This window comes from Dysidea avara, chromosome 15, assembly GCF_963678975.1.
Source record: "Dysidea avara chromosome 15, odDysAvar1.4, whole genome shotgun sequence".
NCBI lineage: Eukaryota > Metazoa > Porifera > Demospongiae > Dictyoceratida > Dysideidae > Dysidea > Dysidea avara.
Window position 1 is genome coordinate 11,928,363 of NC_089286.1, and position 18,183 is coordinate 11,946,545.

The 18,183-nt window shown below is 38.4% G+C and overlaps 1 protein-coding gene and 2 long non-coding RNA genes across 4 annotated transcripts; 1 reads left to right on the forward strand and 2 right to left on the reverse strand.

The window, feature by feature from the left end:
* Window positions 1-1,573: 1,573 nt before the first annotated feature.
* LOC136245660 (uncharacterized) lies at window positions 1,574-3,833 on the reverse strand. Its single transcript, XM_066037152.1, has 5 exons — window positions 2,921-3,833; window positions 2,786-2,839; window positions 2,684-2,726; window positions 2,185-2,351; window positions 1,574-2,132 (listed from the first exon to the last, which is right to left on the reverse strand). Exons 1-5 carry the CDS (start codon window positions 3,260-3,262, stop codon window positions 1,575-1,577), a joined length of 1,164 nt encoding a protein of 387 aa, XP_065893224.1. The 5' UTR covers window positions 3,263-3,833; the 3' UTR covers window position 1,574.
* Window positions 3,834-8,032: 4,199 nt separating this feature from the next.
* Window positions 8,033-11,509, forward strand: LOC136245505 (uncharacterized). 2 transcript variants are annotated; one of them, XR_010695896.1, is made up of 3 exons: window positions 8,033-8,144; window positions 8,582-8,688; window positions 11,273-11,509. It is a non-coding gene; the product is annotated as an uncharacterized lncRNA (long non-coding RNA). The 2 variants fall into 2 exon arrangements; XR_010695895.1 differs by having other exon boundaries at window positions 8,621-8,688.
* Window positions 11,061-14,081, reverse strand: LOC136245507 (uncharacterized). The gene is made up of 3 exons (XR_010695897.1): window positions 13,964-14,081; window positions 11,540-11,589; window positions 11,061-11,484 (listed from the first exon to the last, which is right to left on the reverse strand). It is a non-coding gene; the product is annotated as an uncharacterized lncRNA (long non-coding RNA).
* Window positions 14,082-18,183: the final 4,102 nt, after the last annotated feature.

Here is an 18,183-nt window from a genome sequence, read left to right on the forward strand (position 1 = left end):
TATTACCACTGCAATCATGTGGTACTAAAGAACTGATATATGGTATGGATGGTTCTCATGACTTGAGTAAGAATGGACAATAGTATTATGAAATATGACAACATTGATCGTATTATGAGGGTAATAAAGAATATACTATAAATTTCCGGAGCCTACATATTTGATTTCATTACTATAATTCATTGGTCTTGTTAATAAGTCATGAAATACACCTAATATATTTGGGACCTGGCCCCTATAATATGGCACGTGGTTGTGAGGTCATGAAGTATGCCTTAGCTGCATGTGTTTGGGACCTGGCTACTACATAGGTTCATTATTAGGGACCCGCCTATTATGCTCATTATTTTACCTATTATGCTATGTCGCACTGCTCAAAATTTTGCCTATTATGCTCAAATTAATGCTCAATATTTACCTATTATGCTCAAATTATGCTCAATATTTATAACTCAGTTCCCATGTTTTTCTAGTAAATTTGCACTTTAAGGGAAAACAGTAAGTGGTTGAAGCACAGACTCTAAATCCTTGTTTGTCAAAATGCATGTCACAGAAAAGATCGGCATACTCTAATAGAACAGTCAGCTGTCTGATTGTTATCTGACTGTTCTATTAGAGTATATCGATCTTTTTCTGTAATATGCATTTTGATAAACAAGAATTTATGGTAATGCACAAGTGCTCTGCCTATTATGCTAGCATTATGCTCAATGCTTTCAGGCACCTATTATGCTCATTATTATGCCAGCATAATCGGCGGGTCCCTATTCATTATAACATGTGCACATGGTCCTTGTAAAAGGGCAGTATGGCCACTAAGAAAGGTTTTACTCTAGCGAATCATATAAAATGCTTTAACCCCTTTCATTTTCCACAGTTTCCAATTGCCCTATTAATATATAATTCTATATCTAGGTTGATCACCTGATTTCAACCAACCATGTAGTTCAACATTGTTACATCTTAGTATTCAAAAGGACAGCCATGCCAGTGTGTCCCAGGGCTCATAACAGTACAATGTGCTGCTTTCCTAACTACTAAGCAAACTTTGACACCTGACACAATACTTGGTTTGCATAACCACATGTCTAGGGATGATGCATTACCAACCTCCTCCGGTATGTGCCACAAAGCACAATCAGTTTTAAAAGACTAAAATATTGGGCTCTTTACAAGGGGGTTTTATAGTGTATCCACTACCCATGCATGTGTCAAAGATTATGTGTAGGTTAGAGACTAGCACAAGGATCTTTAATTTGTGGATTTAGAAACCTAGACGAAGCCAAGGTTTTAAAAACATACATGCTAGGTACAGATTAAAGTTGTACTTATATTTTGTGTACTTATTGCTACTGGTAATTCATATAGCCTTCCGTCCATGAATAAGTGACTCTGCAGGCAGGCCATTCTATAACCCAGTTTTCATCACAATCCCAGTGTCAACTTACATAGTCTCTCTCATGCATATAGCCATGCAGCTAATTAGTATAGCACTGCATTATAATTATGTAAATATGTAAAGTTAATTTTATTGACAACTTTTGTTGAATATTTATTATACATATAATGATAAACTAAGTAATGTCTACATAACTTACAATCCCACTTAATACAGGGGTTGAATTACTACACATTCCAGTGCTTTGTAATACCACACAGTCATAGTGAGATCCATCCCAGTATAGCTCAAAGTGGTGTGGTATTGCAGCTCCAGGAAAGCCATCACCTTGGACATCACTTACAGATGGACATGTAAGGGGGTTTATTACCTCCCAGTGGTACAAGCTATCTTGCTTTCTACAGTAAAATACTGCAACGCTAAACATAGTAGCAACAGCTATAACTTCCACTTGCGTTGCCCAAGTATCAGGACGTTGCAGAAACCTAAGGTGTTCTTGAAATAATGGCTTGTTGGCTGGTAGCATAAGAAATTTTGCTAACATATGTTCATTTCTTTGTTCAAATTTCAGTACTTCTGCTCGGACTGAGCAGTGCTTGTCTTCATCTCCAAGAATGTGAAATGATACTGCTCTGAAAAAGCAGTTGCCATCTGGTACAATCTGTTTGATGGTACGTCCAGACTTTTCAAGAAAGTTCAAAGGAGAGCTGTTACTAACACTAGGTGTGGTTGGCTGTATATAGAATAAACATAAGACCTACATTATGCAATGTAGTTAACTGTACCTTACTATATAGTGTACTTCTATCATCTTTCATCACACATTTCCTTTTGCTACATCTCTGCTTTTTCTTTCCTGGGCCACCAAACTTAATCATGTCCTTACAAAATGTGCACAGGCCACAGTCAAGCAAGGAGCAGCCAGAACACTTGCACTTTCTGGAATTGACACCTATAGGTGTGCCAATTAAGTTTATGAGCATTTGTCACTATTTCTTTTGAGTATGTAAACAGTATATTATGTGACCAGGCCTGTGAAAATAGGACATGTGGGTACATAAAATTTCCCTACTTTTTCAAACTCCTTTTACACCTCATAACTTTATATCCCATTATGCCAGCATTTATTAAACATTTGGCTTTATAGATCAAGTTACAGAATGTAAATATTCTATCGTGTTTTTGAGATATGACCTGTTGCGTGATGAGGTGTAGTTTGTGCCAACATGCCCTAATTTTGCAGGCCCTGTTACATACTAGGCAGCTACTAACAAAGTAACAGACCTTTTCTGTTAGTGTCTTTTGTTTCTTTGTTCACACTATTCCCCTAAAACAGAGCACAAGACAGTGACACCAGGCAAGGTAACTAACTACTGAATATAATACCTGACCAGAATATTGTTTTGTATAAGTGTCCCCTGTACAGTTCTCTTTACAATCCTATAATAAAATAAAGGTTCTATGAACACACAGCCATGTCCTTGATAACACTAATATAGACATGTATACAGTTCACCATACCCTCTTCGTCAAGATCTCTTTATCTTGAGTGGAGGTCTCCATTAAACTAGCCTTGATATCAAGCTGATGCTTTCTGATACTTAGAAGTGCCTCACTAGTTTCTTCACTAACTCGAATAGGAAAGTTCCACTTTTCTGTTCTTGGCCTCTTAAGTCTTGGGCGACCCAATGGATGTCTTTTGGCGGCCTCAAGGGGATCTTTCTTCATTGATTGGGGTTTGTTACCTATGCTTTGTAATGGTAATGCACTCTTCATCCCCACACATGTTCCACCCGTGTCAATGTCTGAAGATGTACTTCTGGGATTAATATCCATCTGATCACTACCTTCTGTGCAATCCATCTGAGCATTGATATCAGTGTTTGCCTTTGTGTCGGCAGTTGAAACAGGTGGTAGAATATTTCCATTAAAACTTTGATCCTTGCTTAAAGGGTTAGATGGCTCTTTTACCTCCTTCTTTGAAGAAACACGTTGCTTCACTGGCTTGGTTTGACGACACAGTAATTTTGTTCATTTCTTCGAGTTACTAGCAGAAGTCTGTGACAACACAGGAAAAATTGGCAAACTATTAGAGACATTTGATGAATCAGCAGATTCAACGAGCTCACGATAAATATTTTCAGCACTTTGAATGACACTTTCCAGAACTGAACAATCATCAGTCAGATAGCACACATCTTTACATTTGGTTAATATGGTGTGAGCATTTTTCTGAAGGATACGCAATCTGTGAGCTGATGTTTGTGCTGTTGGAATATGTTGAGCTGTTGCAGTAGTACTGCTGTCAGATTTTTCACCAATTTTCATTCTCTTCTCAAACTCCAGACAATCATCCAAAACAACACCACGGTCACCATCTAAGGTATCAGTCTCAAGTTCAAATGCAGCATCACTTCATTGATCTTCAGTATTACCATCATCATTTCTAGTAAATATTTCTTGTACTTGCACAATAGGAGTGACAGTATCTACTAAATTTTGCTCCAAAAGTGAAGTTTCTAAAGTTATGTAAGTACTGTCAGTCAACTGGCATGGAAGATCATACCAAGACCATTGGTCACAGAACAAAGCAAATATAGCAAACATATGCTTGCATGGTATCTTTGTTTTAATAAAGTATGGACATTCGCAACAGCCACCGGGAATGTCTACCAGATAAGACTTATCAGTGCTTTTCAAGGTAAACACTCCATTTCCATCTGTAGTAATATCAGAAGAAGCAAACTGCTTTGCTTTAGATATATTTGCCAAGCAAGCAGATTGCAAATTCCGTGGACGGTCAATCAGGTAACGTGGGATCTCATACCGTGGTCTACGATATCCCTCAGTTTGTTGAGCAACTGCAATTGTATACTCTTTTTGTTGCTCTGGAAGCACAATGTTTAGCAATACTTCACACAGGTCTGTCACACTAGTATCTTGACGAAGTTGCAAGTATCGAGACCTAAGTGTGTGGTTAAAAGCTTCTGTCAGATTATCTGTATCAATTTCAGCATGGAAGCTTTGGCGATACACATGTGACCAAAGCTACACAATAGAAGACAATAAATTATTAACACAAGTTCACATAAAGCATGTGTCAAGTCAACATACTGGTTTTGATGAAAGCCACTCTTCTCTAAGGTAATCTTGTAACAGTTTGTTACCAGTGTACCAAGGTTGAGACTGCATGTCAAGCAAAACGTCTTCAAACTTTTTATCTGAAATTGATGAAACACATGGCAAACATCCCTATCATTCATGCAGAATCACTTACCTGTTGATGCATATGCTAGCTTCTTGAAACAGTTTATCACAGTCTTCTTTGACTGGTTGGGAACTTCATGACATGACTTGTTCACCCACCTATCAAATGCTTGACTTCTGTGGAAGTCACATACAAACCGTATGCACGATGGAAAAACAATTCTAATTGCTTCAAGCTCTGCAGCACTCTTATCTGTCATAAAATACTGTGGCATCCACTGTGGATTCCAAGACTTGAGAATTTTAATGCCCTCAGATATCAAGTCTGCAGTTTCAAACTGGGGTATTATTGTCCCAACCACTCTTCCCACACCAATAGAGGTCTTCACAACTAAGAAAAAGCATGGAAATGCATATCTATTGGTTTTGTAAATGGCATCCATACACGTGACCACATTACCATACATTATGAGCCATTTTTGCTGCTGAGGTGTTTGAAATACCAAAAGAAATGGTTGGGAACTGACTTCAGGTGAAGATGATTCCAACAGAGAGTCACCTTCCAATGTACCAACTGCTTCATCAATTTGACCCATGAGCCCCTTTCCTTTTTGTTTCAAACTGCTAGAAGGGGAAGTACAACATAAATAAATGATTGATTGTTTATGACCACAAAACAGTTGGACAAAGCCACACTTCCCTGCCATAGGGGCGGGCACACACACACACACAACACACAGCAACATAAAGTACAACAAACAAACATACATAGAGATATATACTACGCAACAACCACAAATACATATTATATTTTCCTAACCAATCATTAGATGTGTTTGTCTTTAGACCTGACTGGCTGTACTGCTGAAGAGAATAATGCAGCCCACTGCATTTAGCTTGCTCTTTTAAGATTTTATTCAATGAATCTTGGTCAAACAAAGAATTCCTTCTTTTGACAATAGCACGGTGAGCTACATTGCGTAGATCTTTCTTTGTAGGAAAGTAAGCACGATTGTAAGGGCTAGGCAACTCATTTAAAATTCCATCTTGCAGTTGTTTTGGAATGAGTATTTTTGTTACCCAGTCATGCACAACAAGTTTTAAACTCACTAAGTTCAACCTTGTGTCCCTTACAAGTTCTTCGATTTTCTTCTCTATATCTTCAACAGGCTTGTTACAAAGCTGATCTGTAATTGACAGTGGATCATGATTTTTGTGGGCATTCTGCATCGGTAGCTGTACTTCTAAGATCTGTTGCTGAGTGCTCAGAGTTAAAAGGCGACAATAAATAGCTGCAGGGCATTCACAGCACCTGCTACCAGGTGCGCTTCGTCTCTTCAATGGATCATCCACTTCTGGTTTACATCGTCCATTCCCTGCTCTAATACAGTTGTACATCTGGGACCATTCAATTTTAAAGTTGTAACAATCTCCTTGAACTCGTATCATCCCATGTTGCTGTTTAGCGTTAATCTGTTTCCCAGTGTGAACAGAAAATCGTGTACTGGACTGCTGGCAAAATCTGTCAAGCCATTCTTCCCATTTGGAATCTGTGTATTCCATCAAAAATCCTGTAACAGAGGTAACATTCTCACTTCTTAAAACATTCATCTGAGTGGGCATATCAATAGGAGGTATGATATGCAAGCTCTCCAGTTGCAGACAGGACTTGGGAAGCTCCAATGAAGTACACGATATCATATGTTCAGAATCACAAATTCCAACTAAAACCATTTTGCTTCCATTTGGCTCCAAATGTTGTAGCTCCACTCTGCACTTAGATAAGCTGTAGTTGGCATTAAAACAGCTTAAGCAGCAAGAAACTTTCCTCTCAGTGTGGGATTTTGCTACACGACAGTAGGTCACAGTCCTCTTGTTCCTCACACATCTACTGAATCTCCCAAGGATGCACACAGTCATAGAATCATCACCTGGCATTAATAACACCACTCAATTATTGCATGCATGTATGTTAGTACAGTAATCCATTATAAGATCTCTTTTTAAAAGTTTCACTCCCTAAAAGTTTATGTAAAACAGCCTATGTCTATTAAAAACTGAGTTACAAATTCATGGTAACAGTAAGCTGGTGTAACTACCTAGCCTTGCTTTTTGTGGGGACTACCTCCTCTGACACGCCACAGTACCATACAAGGTATTGGGACTAATACGTCGTACTATTGCTTCTACCCATTCTACTTCTACATTGGTCACATTATATATTTCAATGGTTCGATCTCAGCTGCTCTATTGCACCCAACTATGGCGTCCACACCTGATGAAAGACATTTTAACTCTCGAGCAAATCCAGCGCCGTGCCACTAAGTATCTATTAAATGATTACACCAGTAGTTACAAAAGCCGTCTAGTAAAACTAAGGATCCTTCCTCTGATGTACCTGTTCGAGTTACAAGATATATTATTTGCAATCAAATCAATCAAGGTACAATCTAAACAGTTCAATATTCATGATCATATCAACTTCAGCTCAGCTAATACTAGATCCGGCACCAGCAACAAATTGATCATCCCTCATCATTTAAATAACGTATCTAGACATTCTTATTTCCATAGATTACCAACTCTCTGGAATGCCATGCCTATCCTTAACTTGGATCTAACGTTTCTTCTGCTAAAATCAAAACTAAAAACTTTTCTCTGAGATCATTTTATAACTAACTTTGAAGATAACAACAATAATGCTCATTGCACTATCTCTGTCCTTGCTCAAGATGCCACCAGTCACGTCCACCCACCTCAAACCTGAACTACTTGTAGAATCTGTATGTATGTGTGTATATAAGTAAGTAAGTAGGTAAATAAGCAATGTAATGTAGTGTAATGTACTTTCGCGGCTGTTGGTACATGTTACCAACAGACCTTTGGTGTGTTTACACCATAAAGCAATAATAAATAAAAATAAATAAGTACTACTATCCCGTAACTATGGTTACGTACCCCGGAAATGAAGGCACAAGCACAACGCAAAGCAGCATTCATTTCATCCTATATAAGTCTTACTATCATCCATGCTTTCATCTTCTTTCTCAGCAAGTTCCGCTTCAAAATCCATGGTGAGTACGTTCGAAATTTCCAACCAACAGAAATTCCCGCCACCCGTGTGACTCCCCCGCACATATATGCACCTCACTAATTGCAGTAGCAACGTTAGCAAAACGTTGTAACTAATAATATAGAGAGGTATTATTAACAAGAGTTAATAGTATAGAGAGGTATTATTAACTCTTGATAATAGCCTATCAGGCTATAGGGCTCGCGGCGATGGAGGTCATAAGAAAGTCTCACGTGATCTCAGGATGCGACTTAGGATAGTGGGAAGTGACGTACTTTCCATCTTTGGTCGCATTATGGTGCGACTTTTACACTGTACCTAGCACGTACCTAGCTATATATAAGTAATCTATGCTGAGACACGCGAGGACACGCTTTATCAAACCAGATACATAGAATCTAATGGGGAGAGGTAACAGCAGCCAGCTAGTGTTCTGTGACTAAGGGGTCTGCCAGAATAACAGAGGTGAGTAATGTATACAGCAGTATGTATCACATCACCACCAAGATCACTTTAATATGTCTGGCTGTATCGGGTTGTAATGTTTTATGCTGCAATACCGCTATTAATGCTATGAACAGAACTCTTAACACAGACATGGTAACAATTTCCTTCATTCCAGATATATTTCAACCTGCCTTGGTCAATTATAGTAAGGGCACTGTGAGAGGCTCAGATTGTCCCATGCAGTTGCAGTGGTGTTGATGGTTTTGCAGCAGTGTTCGTAGTTGAAGTATTCTTTACTAGAGGAATAGCATAACTGTAGCTAATGAATAATACTGTAGCCTCTTTCCCAAGGGTCTGAAACTCACATAATCTTACAATTTCTGAAACAGTTTTTGTTACTTTCACATTGTTTGATGCACCTCTACATACCATTATGTAACAACACTACATTATAGACACATTGATAAAGCACTGAGACACGTCAAACTCAATAGGTGACAGCAGCCAGTCTTGTGATGACTGAAGATGATGTGCGACTAATTGGTCTGCCAGGATAACAGAGGTATGTATGCATTATGTATCACATCACCACTGTTACCTTCCATTATCCTTGAGTACTGTTTTAAAAATAGAATTCTTAGCACAAGCATGGTGATAATTTACTTCAGGGATATTTCAAACTACTGGTGACCATCTTTTAATAGGGACCTAGTGTACATTTGTTTCACTGGGGTGTCACACAAGCACTCACTATTGGATGATCTGCGTCAAACACAAAATTTACCTTAGCCTTTGGCTTACAGCTTTTGACCTGACTTGAATGCATCTTCCTGAAATTTTGTCTGCTGTTTTAGGCTTAATTGTTAGGTTTTCATCCCTGGCCACATCCAATATGGCCATTTAGCATTTTAAAAAGTTAGTATAACTAGCTATAGTAAACCAAGAAAGCTACTGTCTGGGCCATGTGAGCCAGCTAGATATAAATCCGTACACCTTCATTGTTACTTTAAGTGTTGAAACTATTTAGGTTTATTATATCCATTTACCAAACACACCAGTCCTGTGCTTTAAAATTTCTTAATACATCCTATCTATATAACCAGGGAGTAGGACAAGACCACGTAAACGCGTAATAATGTTGCACAAGTACTTAAAGTATTTCATGTGAACTGAATAGACCCTGTACAAAAAGTAGAGGAAGGGACTTGATACATATTTTGCTCTATTTAGTTTGTTGCTTGCAATGGTGTAATTCATGATTGGAAAGATGCTGCTGTTATGGTAAGGGCTAAAAAGGGGGGCTAGTTGTGGCCAAAAAGCTAGTTGTAAATGACTTTTGGCTAGTTGCAAATGGTGATTGGGCTAGTTCTAAAATTTAGACAAAATAGCCAGGTTTACTACAGGAAAGTATACTTACGTATTGTACCTCTTAACTCTTTTACAATTTACCACAGGGATTTGACTAAAAGTCTAAAGATACATCTTGAGATAGCCATTTTCAAAAATTTTCTATTTCATGGTCTACTACTCTGATTAAAAATTACCTTACTAGTTTTAATTTCTTTCTTACAGTTCACTATAAACTGAAAATCAACACATTCATCAAATCAATGCTTTCATGCACATAATTATATACATAGTTATTTTGTCCCTTCAGCTTGCTAATTATTTCCAGATCTCACTCATTCTCTAAAATCATTTCCATGGCACACTTATGTTTCAAAGTTCTTGGGGAGTATGCCCAGACCCCTAGAAACCCCTCTTTACTGCCACTTTGTCTCATGACTTTCATGTCAACAGTAACAGTAGGCATCAATGATTACAATATAATCGTTGTTGTATGATCTATTACTTTCAACAGGTAGTATGACTATGGTTTAATAAAATATTTTTGTTAGTGCTTTGTAGTGCACGTGATCTTGTCTTACCCCTCTGATCTACAATTGTGAAAGATACATCATTGAAATCACAGTGAAATTGTTACAGAGCTTTGAAACATTTTAAGTTTTTCTATCTCGTAAGTTTTAATATTTATTTATATGTAACTCTGAGTTTTAACACTTCTTCCCATCTCCCACTGTCGTGATATTTTGTAGTCTTGACTGTTGACTGTGAGTTTGACCACAATCACAGATTGAGATTGACTTCGTAAGTAGTGCTGTACACCTACAAAATTTTTGTCACCGGTTAATTGCCTACCAATAATTGGCAATAACCAGTTTCGGTTAATTGGTTTGTTTGTATATTGGCAGACATAACGTGAGTCAACAAGCCTGCTGGAAGGTTTAGGGTGTTACCAAAGTGACCATCAACATCCTGTCTAGCAATAACAGTTATTACAATCACATATTTACACATTCTTTGAAGTTATGTTATGATGTTGACACTTGTCAGCAGGGGTAATTTATGGTTTACCAAGTGGGTGGGCAATAACCGGTTTAAAGGTTTCTTCACCGGTTATTGGCTGACCTAGACAACACCGGTTAATTGGACACTGGTGTACAGCACTATTCGTAAGTGATACGTGATACCCCTAGTGTTTTGTTTTATAAGCCTAGCACTACAATTAAACAGGTGATTCTGAAGTCACAGTCTAACCCCCTCCACCATACTCCAAATAACCCACACCCTGTTTGCCCATTGTAATCTATAGCATCTGGGTTTTGCACCACTAGCAACTGTAGCAGGCTATCTATCATTGTTACCAAACAACCAACAACATATTTAGTAACCATAGATACAAGACAATAACCATATGTAAGTCCAGGAGCACAACTACCTGAATACTTACATTCATAAGTGAATAGAATATAATGAAAGACTAAATACAACAATGGAGAGTGAGGGCTAGCAACAAGAAATCAAAATGTAGAACCACCCAGCACCAAGATGATTCAGGGAAAAACCCAGTGGGTTTTACCCACATACGCATGTTACCGCGCACATCAATAATGTCATCAGTAATGACTGAGTTTCTTTCTGTAGCTATGTATGTGTTCACTTCTTCATTTTGATGACAGTAGTGACTTTCCATGTAGAATTCTGCCGTTCTCCTAATACAAATGTCATTTTGCAAAGTTTTTTTTAGACATACTCTGTAAAATGAAATACAATAGTAATTGTTTTGTTTGTTTTTGTTAATGCAGGTAGCAATGATGTCATCGTCTAATTGTGGGTCAGTCATGACTACTCGCACAGCAGGTGAAATTGGCCAGTATCTCCTCATATTGTACATAGAACTCTATCATCAAGGGTGACTTTTTTTGCTGAAGAGCTGCAGCATTTGCAATAGTGTGATGCTACACTGTGGTACATCGCTCAATAACTTTTTGTTACAAGTTTTATGTACATGCTGTAACTGATCATATTGTTGTTGTTTAAATATCACATCTTTTTATTTACAAATAACTAACCCTTTGTTATTACATCTTTATAGTAGATCCAATATTACCGTAACTTCTTTCTGTAACAGAACATGTACAGTATGTTACCTCTATTACATTCAGATGGTAGCCCTAATAATTTATGAATGGAATGTGGCTTATTCGTAGTAATGCTTGACCTGCTAAAACACCCTGAAGCTTTTATTTCAAATGTCCTATGTGGTCTGACAATTTCACTGTTTTATATGGGTGTAACTAATCACTGGACTGGAACACTGGACTGGAACACTGGACTGGACTACTGGACTCAGTTTTTTTTTAATATTAACATTTTTTACTAGATTAGTAATGCACAATTTTCTGAATTTGGTCTTCTTTTCTGAATTTGAAACCAAACCATTAATTCTTTATTTATTTATTATACTGGACAGTCTGTAGTTATTGATGCATCCAGTGGGGGGAGGGGGAATGCATAATCAATACAGACACTAACAATAATGTTCAAGTAAGTTTAGAGTGTCATTATCTACAACTTCATAATTATCATTTGTACACTCAGTCAGATTGTTATCACCAGGAACTGGTCGCTTCTCCAACAGAGGGGGCATTACTTGTTCTAAGTACGATTTCACCATTAAGTATTATTCATAACCTTTCCGTAGTTGACTCTCCAACAAACCCCATACATATTCACTGTACACAGAATCGCAACTGCACTTTACCTTTGATTTAAACCCCTGGGTTACCATACATGAATTGGATCACTTCATCCGAAGCCTATACGTACTTAATGTCCCTAGCAGTACAAAACACGCTGTGCTGTACATGATATGAAAGCAATGGATTTTAAAACAACATTTCAGTCTAATAAATACAGTAGTTACAGTTGTACAGGAGCAGCTTTAAATAGTAATAGCATGTTTCAAGCCTTTAGTGAAGGGGGAAAGGGTCCTGATGTAGGGAAAGAGAATAGTGCACGTGCTGAATTGTCGCTGTTCAATATAGTGCAGACCAGCTAAATAAATTACTTCACACTTGCATGCTGACATGGTCCACATTCTGTGGGTATGCCTTACAATGACAGTGTACAGGACAAAGTTCTTGTAAACAATTTCAATTTAGTACATACTGTAACAGTATAGTTGGTATTTTGAAGGCACACACATGTTACTGTACCTTGATTTGTTTGCTACTGATTATGGAGGATGATTTGATGTCTACCAACTGAGGCGATTCACTTGGTTTGTCTTTTAACTCAGACTCTACTGATTGTGTGCAGTGTAACACCATTTTGCAGTAAATGTACTTGAAATTTAACTGTTAGACTGGAGTGAATCAATTATATCTAATCACCAGCAAGAGTTGAACTTGCACACGCTGGATAACAAATGGCAGAAATGATAACCCTACTTAATATTGGGACAGTCTGTACTAATATATTGCAGGTCCCTATGGTGAATGGGTGAATCCCCAAATTCCCTGTATCCCACCAGTCCCAACATAAGCAGCCCATTGTGTTTATGTTATGAAGTAACAGCTGCTCGTGCCTAATTGTATAAAATAACAAAGGTTATCTGCACGTACAACATGGGGCAGGGTACAAAACCTTGCACAAGACTGTACTATCAGCAAAGATTGCAAATGTAATTTAATGCCAATATTTCTGTATTAACTAATTCAATGAAATATTAAAAATTAATTTAAGGTGTTTAATCAAGCAATACAGCTACTCAACCTATACAGCACTGTGCATGACAATAAATTGATTTCAGTGGCTGCTTTGAGCTTCAGTAATGGTGGAGTAATATATAACATACACCTGTAGAATGGCATGACCCACACACTATAGCTAACTGTCACAAATGAAAGGCAGACAGCGTTGCACAGATGATTAGGTATGCAGATATATAACAAAGTTTTACAGATACAACAGGAAGTAGACGAAAGAAAAATTTGAAGAATTCACAATATTATTAATCAGCTTTGACGAAATAAAATTTGACGAAAAGCAAAAAATAACAGGTCTAAACACTGACTTTTGAGGTGCTTATTGGACAAATTAACCAATTTGTCAAATTTTACTTTTGTAAAAATTTTCCTGTTGTAAACTTACAGTTAATATTGTTTCAGAAATTGTACTATAGTATTATCCATTAGCTACGTAGTTATGCTCACAGGCAATTCTAAGGGGAAGGGGGACGATTCTGTAGGTCTAGTTCAACTACCAACACTGCAAAACCATCAACACCACTGCAACTGCATGGGACAATCTAAGCCTTTGTCCCTCTACTATAATTGACCAAGGCAAGTTGAAATATATCTAGACTAAAGGAATTATCACCATGTCTATGTTAAGAATTCTGTTCATAGCATTGTAGCATAACACATTACAACCAGGCAAACAGTGGTGATCTTGGTGGTGATGTGATACATACTCATGCATACATAACTCACTTCTGTTATCCTGGCAGACCCCTTAGTAGCACGTCATCACAGGCCACTGGCTGCTGTCACCTCTCCCCAGAATCGAGGTTTGATAAAGCGTGTCAGTGTGCTTAATAATTATTGTTTTATAAAAGCGCCTATAGCGCAGTGTTGTTGCGTAATTTTACGTAGGGCATCCAACGATGTGAAAGTAACGAAACCCAATTATAGTTTGCGGTGCGAGGCAGCTAGCTATACGTGACAAGCTTAAACAAAGCTGCGACGCCGGATACTGGATTTTTGCCTTTAGTTCAGTAAACAGTTAGCTAGCTATGACCTTAGATTTCATATATCCCTTTTTGCAGGCTACAATATCAGTGAAGGACTAACTGTTGGCGTTTCCGATAGTGCCGCGGCTTTAAAAACATAATGAATTCCTTGATAGACTCTATATACGGGGAAACTTTAAGTAAGGTACTCCATATCTGATTACGGGATAACTTTAAGCAACGCCACTTACATTCTGACGGCGAAATTTTAAATAAGCAACTCCATACCTTATACGGGGAACTTTTCAAAAAGCTCACGTGATCCAGTAACCTCAGTGCAGACGTGTAGGACAAAATGGCGAATTGGCGATTAGTCAGCTGTAGCGTGGCGCGGCATCCGGAATAGCTGAGAATTGGTATCACACTAATTCCTGACATCCAGTTGTGGTAAGCTCGTAACTATACACCTATAATTTGTATCACCTAGTATAAGGTAGGGGCGGGCGTTTCCGGACTAAGTTTGCACACGCATTAGAAATTTATTCATTCCTCCTCGAAAGAAAAACGAATTTTAGTGCCGAATTGTAGCTAATGAGCTAGGCTATCGGTGGTATAAATTGTGGGTGGTGAAGAATAGGGTACTAGGAGAAAGAGCAGTTTAAATTTGCAGTTTGAGAAATTGTCAAAATTTTATGTGGCTGGGGTTTCCGGACACCACTAAAAAAAGACGTACCTGAAATGCTGCACTCTATTCAGTGTCAAGGCCCAGCAGAGACTGATAGCATTCTGTTTGTGTGGTTACTTTGTTGGTGACAGCGATTTTTAAGAAGCAGAACTGCTGCCAGCCTTGCTCGGACCGTGCGTGTGTCTTGCAGCACTTTCGAAGATGCGACATTTGATCTACTGCTTGGAAATCTGTATCAGTCCTTGCCTTAACACCGAAACAGCATAGTTAAGTAGTGTAGCCCCGCGGATCCTTGCTTGGAGCTTCTCTGGGCTGCTGGTTGTGTTGATTGTGCGTGCCAGTTAACACGTCGCAGGTAATGGGCTTGGATTCCAGTTGTACTATCTCTAAATCATGTATCCGTTCACTGAATAGTGTGACTGATCATTTGTGCTGCCTATGGTCGCTTAGAATTATGAACGGTGCCCTCAATCTCCTGTTAACATGCGTAGTAAAAGTTTTTTAAACAAAAATATTCTACACGCGCAAGCGAATTGTGATGTATCTCAGCAATCCTTAAAGCTATCGAAACAAAACTTTAGTATTTTATAGTACACAAGTAGGGTACTTAGGTACTTAAACCGTAGCCTGATTGGTTTCTATTCCATCCTTCAGTAGCAGATTAAAAACTAAGTGTCCGGAATACCCAGCTGTCCTGAAACCCCTTACTTACCTTACCCAGGGGCAGATCTAGGATTTTTGAAAGGGAGGGCTAAGGACATAGGTAACTCAGTAGCCAGGCATCAGAAGATACCAAGCCTTCTCACAAGGCCCTAGTTGTAAGATTTATGTAGTATTCATGGTCAAATTAGCTATTTAGAATAGTGACTACATCAGTATGCAACCAACCTAGGGGATCTGGGGGCATGTCCCCCCAGGAAATTTTTGAAAATCAGGCTCTCTAAAGGTGAATGTGAGAGTATTTTAGCAATTTTTCAGTTGGAAAATAATAGAATTTCAGTTTATTATATATTATTCAAATTTTACTTTTCCATTAAGTCAAGACTGATTGCAACATGCATTGAGTATTACTATCATGCATGCATAATAATCTTTTCATTTGTAGCTACCAAGCATTTAGATATAGCTAGCCATATGCCATAATGCATCAGCTCCTTAGCTATGCTCTAATCAGCTAAATCTGTGAAGCAGTATAGCTAAGTAGTAGTGGTGTTGAATGTCTCAATTATTAGTATGCATGCTCCTTAGCCTAGTGACACTTTGTTAGCCATAACACAAGGGTACTTGTAGCTATTAGCTAGTCCACTGGCAATCCTTAGCAAAGTGCAACTATAATTATTTGCATTTATGGGCTTTCTGAATTAATTTTTATTGTTGTGACAATCAACTTATTAGATCTGCCAGGTTATGAGGACTGAACTATAGCTAGCTACAAATGCCAGCACCATAACCCGTCACATCAGATCTAGAGCAGGGGCGTACTCAGGAATTTTGAAAAGGGGTTTCCACTACAACAGCTAAGTGACTGTTATATTAGGGTAGTTTTTATTATCTGACTGCTTTATTAGTGTATCTTGATCTTTTCACCAAAATCATAATTCAGAATAACTATATGTATTGCTATCATGTTAGAAAAGATAAAAGTATAAATTGAATCCTGTTCCATGATAAATTTCAGATTCTGGAAACGTGAAGTTTCAATTTCTTAATGTTTCAAGTAGTGTGTAAAATCCAAAGGGGTTTCCTGAAACCCCTGGAAAAAGCTGGCTTTTGATACACATAGAAGATTTATGGTTTATTGGTAAGTACTAACTTAGAAAGAATAGGGCCCCTCACCCCCTACATATGCCCCTGGTATGGGCATTGGCTATGTGGAGATTCACTATTTAAATGGCCTTTGGCATTAGCACTAATAATTTACTTTTTCTCGCATAACCTAATGGTAATAGCTTCATGTTGGTTCTTTGGAATTACCTCAAAGTTGGGAGGGGAAACAGTGGGGCATTTCTCACTTCAATTTGTGAATCCCCACCCCACTCATTCTTCACCCTGCCCATACTGGGTTTGGGGGGATAAGCAAGGGCGTCGGAACCAGGGGGGCCATGACCCCCACACTATTTTCAAGAGCATGTTTTGGCCCTCCCACTTTTGGGGCCAGCTAGCTCAAGTTGAAACAATCAGCCAAAGCTATATACACAGAAATACATACATCCTTATGAGAAGCCATACAACACCACGTACCAGTACTGGCATCACCAGTCCTCCCTCGAGTCCTCCACAACAACTGTCAAGCCATTCACTGTTTCACCCAAAAGCCCCTATAATTTTATTTATGATTAGTCCTTGCACGTGACATCTGTTGTTCAAATATTTTCTTGGAGCCTGTGTAGTGAGAAACTTAAATAGTGGAAAGAATGCCACATCGGTGGTATTATGATGGGAAGGTTACGCTCGAATGGAAGGATAGCAGCAGATCTAAGAGGGCAGTCTCATTGTAGTGCGTGAATGTACAGGAGTTGCTGACTTCTGAATTTGGTGAAGAGTTGATTTATCAAGTAGTCTAAAAGAGAGGTATACAAGGATATGTAAATGAGAGTAGCCAGCCATGAACGCAGTAGTGTGGGGTTCACGTGATCCTCACAGTCGAAACCTGCTATAGCAGATAACCCAGTTCCTTCAAGGTATGATGTTTCGCTTAGCAGATAACACTGTTAATGTTATAATCCTTGTAGTGGAGGTACTGTACAATAAACATAAAAGAAAGACCTTCACGTGACCATTATTTCTCACGCGATATATACATGTATCGAGAACGTGCAGTAGGTATAGCAGCCATTAGCAGAATAGGGAGTGAGTAGATAGCTGTGCATACATTGTAGCTGTAGGGTTATATTTATTAGCTAGTGATAACACTTCACAACACCTATATATAAACGCATGTATGAACTGAGCTACAGGAGCCCTATCAATGTGAGCCTGCATGGGTGTTGATCAGTTTATGGTTAGCTGATTTTGGATGCCTTTGGCCCCCCCACTCTAAAAATCGCTCCTACGCCCTTGGGGATAAGCATTATGGGGTTAATGTAGTTGTACATTTGATAATCATAATGGGCAATTCAAACCACGAGAAACCAATTAGTTGTAGCAAGGTATCTCTCAGCTCCTTTAGTCCTGCATACCCTTAAATGCACCTATCATTGTAATGTCCGAATACCACGAGTATGGGTTGAAGATATGAACCTTATTCACAATGATATCACAACATAAAATGGTGACAATAGTGGGGACTTTGTACA

Coding starts and splice junctions, on each gene's coding strand:
- LOC136245660 (XM_066037152.1), bottom strand. CDS start 3,262: ATGGATTGCACAGAAGGTAGTGATCAGATGGATATTAATCCCAGAAGT. Junction 2,727..2,785: donor CAAAACAATATTCTGGTCAG/GTATTATATTCA, acceptor GCTCTGTTTTAG/GGGAATAGTGTGAACAAAGA. Junction 2,352..2,683: donor AAAAGACACTAACAGAAAAG/GTCTGTTACTTT, acceptor GCACACCTATAG/GTGTCAATTCCAGAAAGTGC.